Source organism: Armigeres subalbatus, chromosome 2, assembly GCF_024139115.2.
Source record: "Armigeres subalbatus isolate Guangzhou_Male chromosome 2, GZ_Asu_2, whole genome shotgun sequence".
In the NCBI taxonomy this organism is placed as follows: Eukaryota; Metazoa; Arthropoda; class Insecta; order Diptera; family Culicidae; genus Armigeres; species Armigeres subalbatus.
This window is the reverse complement of record NC_085140.1, coordinates 130,589,532-130,594,352: the sequence shown is the minus strand read 5'-3', so window position 1 is coordinate 130,594,352 and position 4,821 is coordinate 130,589,532. Positions and strand designations below refer to the sequence as shown.

Genomic DNA, 4,821 nt, shown 5'->3' with positions numbered 1-4,821 from the left:
GCGGATATGGATACAACCGAACAACCTACACAAAACAATCCGAACCACGCTGAATACCAACCTGTTTCCGATACAGGTGAAGGTATTGCCTTTCGGATGCAGCTTTTGGAAAGAATGGATACAGTAGTCAATCAGCAAAGATCTCGATGTGATTAGTTTTAAATGAAATTTGTTGAAAAATAATTTGAATTAAATATTTGTATTTAAAAATCAATCAACAAAAACAGTTTAAAATTAGTTGCACCAACGTCACATTTCAGTTTAGAGCTTAAAATTCAATAAAGTGTTCTATACCTTTTGTCTGTGGTATATGTCCAATTACATTTCGGAATCTGACGAGCTGGAATCATCCATTGGCATATCAATGTTTTGGGCCTGAGCAATAGATTTCAAAAGCATCAAACACTGCTTACTTTCTTTCCTCTTCCGTTTACATTCCTCTCGGAAAAATTGAAACATATCCTGTTGTGAATACCGCTTCTTCCTTTTCTTATCCGTATGGATATTGCGAAGGTCATCCTCATCATTGGTACTACGTTGCCGTCCGAATCCCGAAGGAACAGCCACTGCTGAGTCGGTACTCATTGGCGTAGAAGCTCGATTCTGTATGCCATCATATTCAGAGGGGGCGAATGCACTGTACTCACATGTTGTAGAATCCTCAACGCTATCCGCGGATGGTTCCGGATCGAAGACAATATAGTCACTGACGTCAAAACAACTTGAATCAACAAACTCACTATCAATAGGTTCTGGGCTGTTATGGGCGTTCCTGATTATATCACCGTTACTATTGACCACAAGAGGAGGGTAACACGTATGCTGACTGGACATGAATTCATGCATTTGGTCGAAGTGCACCCATTGGTCAGCTCTCTGTTCACCATTTTCCGTAGCACCTCCAGTTGGAGGAGCAATGAGTTGCTGAAATATGAATGAAATATATATACTATTTACCCGTTTGACAAAAACTGCAATATAATGTACCTTGTACTTTTTCGTCAGGTTATTCCATTTAGCTTTAACTTGATCGATGGTATAGATATGCAGCCCCGAGGATTGCAGAATAGTTCTGGAAATGAAAAATCATGATAACATCTTTTCGTTAATCGTAGTTAATGATATCCTTACCGCCAGGCCTCCTTTTTGTCAAAGCGCTTGTTAATAAACAAATTGTTATGCTGAATTCGGCTTTTGATTAACCCGGAAACTTCAGCCACACTCACTGAAAATAAATAATTGTGAAACATAACACGACTATAAATAAATCAAGTATTCATAAACTACATACTTTTCTTCGCTTTTCGTTTGGAATCCATTGGAAAATCTTCGATTCAAACAACTGAAAAACATGCACTATCTGGTGTTTTTCTCTATTTTTTTTTCTCCAGGATGTCAAATCGTTCGTCGCATCGAAATAACTATCGAACTGTCAAATCTAACCATGCTCCGGAGCAGGGTTATTTTTGACCACGGCGAAATAACCATCGAACTGTCAAATTTTAACGAATCGGTGGAATGGTTCACAGCCTAGGATCACTAGAATACACCAAAGCAGGCTTGTCAAAATTCATCAAACTCGCTAGAATAGGCCTTTTCATGTGACACTGCCGGGGCTGCACTTGTTTACAACCGCTGAACAGGCCTGCAAGTCCGAAGCTGTCACTTTCATAGAAGAAAATTGACGGTAAAATCAGCTGATTTTAAACGTCTCGTGAAAAGGCCTATTTAGGACGAAATAAAATTGGAAACCAAAAAACACGTGTTTTAAGTGAGTGCTTGTGCTGCCGCTCGGCGTGGTTTTAATTTTGTGGGAGACGGAAAGATACAAATGACGTTGATGACGATATGAGAAATCTCTTTTCTGTGTCCAAATTATATTTCTAACATCTTAAATAAAATTATCATTAGTAACAAACAGAGTAAGGAAGAGCTAAACAAATTTGTTTAGCTCTTCCTTATCCCCAAACTCAATACAACGTAAACGGAAAATTTGACATTTAGCCCATATATTTTCTGTCAAATTTTCCGTTTCCGTCGCCGTTCCGTTGTATTGCGTTTGGGGCTTTACTCTGTTACTAATGATGAATTTATTTAAGGTGTAAGATAAATAATTTGGACGCATAAAAAAGGTTTAAACAACATGCGAGTGTGGCCGTGGCGTTGCTTTGTATGTGATGAAAATCGAAAATCATTAATCAATACCTAATAAATTTTCAAAATCTTAGTTCTTGAAGAACATTTACTAAATTACTGCCATTTATTAAATACTAGCAGACCCGACGAACTTTGTTTCGCCTAAAATTGATTTATTGTCTGATTAGTTCTCGAGTTATGCAGAAATTGCTGATTCATTTGTATGGGAGCCCCCCTTTCCAAAGAGGGGAGGGGTTTCGAATCATCTTAAGAACCTTCCCCGGCCCCAAAAACCTCTTCATACAAATTTTCACGCCGATCGGTTCAGTCGTTTCAGAGTCTATAAGGGTCAGACAGACAGAAATTCATTTTTATGTATATAGAAGAAGAAGAAGAAGAAGAAGAAGATTTTTTTATTTCGCTGAACATTATCTTGAAATAAGTGAAACGCGGGACATTTCGCGGGACTTTTTTTCAGCGCGGGACAAATGGCGAAAATGCGGGACTGTCCCGCGAAACGCGGGACGTCTGGTCACCTTACTCTATGAGGGTTTCCGTTTGTTCCTGAAAGTTCATGGAACTTGGGTAGTATTTATCTAAAGGATATTTTATATTTCCAATCGAAAGTTCATGGCTACCGGTATCGATTTTGGCATTCATAGTAGCCAAATTTTCATATCCGATAAGACCGTCGAAAAAGTTATGGAATTTGAATACGTGGTACGGTAACGTTTTGTCAAAGCCTCTAGGAAACATATTGACATGCAATACTTTATCAATAACAAATGTACCATTTTGATTAGTCACTATTGCGGGTCGATTGGTTTCCTGGCACTTTAACACGTGCTCCGGATTAATGTACGATTTATTCGCTCCAGTGTCTATCAAGAAATTCAATATCCCTTTATTAGACTTGTAGCGAATAAACGGTATAAAATTGTTTATGTTGTTGGGAGATCGTCTTCCTCTAAGCGAAAATTTGACACGTTGGGTTGCATTGTTCTACCTTTCACATTGTCATCCTCATCGTCATCGTCGTCGTCGTCGTTATCTACGTCTACTTCGTTCGCGTGGAACTCTGATTTAAATTGTTGTTTTTGCATCGGATTCCTATATGGGGGTTTCGAATTTGTATGCTGCTTAGGGGAGCTACTCGAGGGGCCGTTGCTTTTGTTGGGAAATTTGTTGAATTGAGATTTCGCGGGTCTAGATCTAATTTCCGCGTTCTGGTTTATACACACTGACTCGTATGCATCTTCTAATGTTTTAGGCTTGGATAATCTAATGATAGCGGATAAAGGTTCTCCGATATTGTCAAGATATCGAGTAACGGTTAGTATATCTATGATTTCCTTTCCTGTGATGGGATTGGAATTCAAGTTAGATTTAAGTCTTGTGTTAATCTCCTTGCATTCGTTAAAGAATTTCAGGTGACTTTTATCACTTTTCTTAATGTTAAACAGTGTCGACACATTTGTCGCAAAGTCAAATCGATCACCGTATTGTTCTAACAGGATCTGTTTGATACCAACAATGGTATCAGGATCGCCATTTGCGCATACAATCGCGCGAGCGTCTCCTCTTATTTTATTACATAGCGCTTAGTGAATCGGGCTGGCCGTTGGCCCCCTTTATCTTGAACATTTCATATAGCTCGTCTACTTCCCGTAGCCAGCTTGAAAGTTCTTTCTTACTACCGGAAAACTCCGATAGGTTCTTGATGGGATCGGGGATAGTAAATTTAGTACTATTTCCCGACGTCATCAATGCCTTCAGCTGATCAATTTCAGCCTTCAGCGCCTCAATCTCTGACAGTCTGGTCTCTGGCATTGTTTAGTGGATTATTTTATAAAAGATAATAAAAATGAGTTACTCACGTAAATGATATCCACATCCGAGGGGTTTGATGATCACGTTGTTGCAGGTTCGTGTGCGACGGGAATTTCACCACTTTTTAAACACCTCACGATCCCACTTATGGGAATCGTGATACGGATTCACTTTTTAAAAAAAGACTTAGTAACTCTAAAACACTTTTATTAATAATACTAACACAATACAGCACCACCGGTGATTGCCAAAGGAAAGAGAACGCGCCACGCGTTCGCGGGTTATTTATAATGAATAAACTGCTGATCTAGATGTTTCCGATGTTTCCATAACGCAGTAAATTTTTTTTTGAAAGAAATCATCGAATATCATGTCTTTGGGAAGTGTTTGTATGAAAGGGCATGAATTTTTCTGTCCATTGCCGATTGAAACAGCTGCCCGTCTCTGTCCCATCGCATAAACGGCATATATGTAAAAAATACCATAAGTTTGCCTTTTTCCACGATTAATCGCCAAAAATCATTTTTTCTAACTGGATCACCACCACGAATCGTGTATCTTATCAATATCTATGATTTTATATAATATCCAATAGTAAAAGTGTTGAAAAAGTACAATTACTGATCAAATTTCATTTTATGGTCTTACTTTTCAAAATAAGCAAATAAATCATCACAGTAGGCCCTGGAAATTTGATATTTTTAGCGAGGTTCATCGAAATAAAAAGTGATAAGCAACTTCTCTGAAGAAATCACACTTTAAAAACGCTGTTTGGCCATGCGATTATCGCTAAAAAGAGTGCATATTGACCAAAATGGCGGCATTGATGTATATTGCAACTTCGCTGAAGATACC

General features: G+C 38.4%; 1 protein-coding gene across 2 annotated transcripts; it reads right to left on the bottom strand.

Annotated features, from left to right (window-relative positions):
* Positions 1 to 227: 227 nt before the first annotated feature.
* Positions 228 to 1,419, bottom strand: LOC134215114 (uncharacterized). Of its 2 annotated transcripts, XM_062694367.1 has the most exons (4): positions 1,292 to 1,419; positions 1,132 to 1,225; positions 988 to 1,072; positions 228 to 924 (listed from the first exon to the last, which is right to left on the bottom strand). In XM_062694367.1, exons 1-4 carry the CDS (start codon positions 1,317 to 1,319, stop codon positions 319 to 321), a joined length of 813 nt encoding a protein of 270 aa, XP_062550351.1. In that variant the 5' UTR covers positions 1,320 to 1,419; the 3' UTR covers positions 228 to 318. The 2 variants fall into 2 exon arrangements, with proteins under 2 accessions (XP_062550351.1, XP_062550349.1); XM_062694365.1 differs by having other exon boundaries at positions 228 to 1,072.
* Between the last annotated feature and the right edge of the window lie 3,402 nt (positions 1,420 to 4,821).

Excerpts from the sequence above, each read along its gene's own strand:
- LOC134215114 (XM_062694365.1), bottom strand. The coding sequence starts at position 1,319 with ATGGATTCCAAACGAAAAGCGAAGAAAA. Across the intron at positions 1,226-1,291 it reads CAAACGAAAAGCGAAGAAAA|TGAGTGTGGCTGAAGTTTCC; the intron begins GTATGTAGTTTA and ends ATTTATTTTCAG. Across the intron at positions 1,073-1,131 it reads GACAAAAAGGAGGCCTGGCG|AACTATTCTGCAATCCTCGG; the intron begins GTAAGGATATCA and ends TTTCATTTCCAG.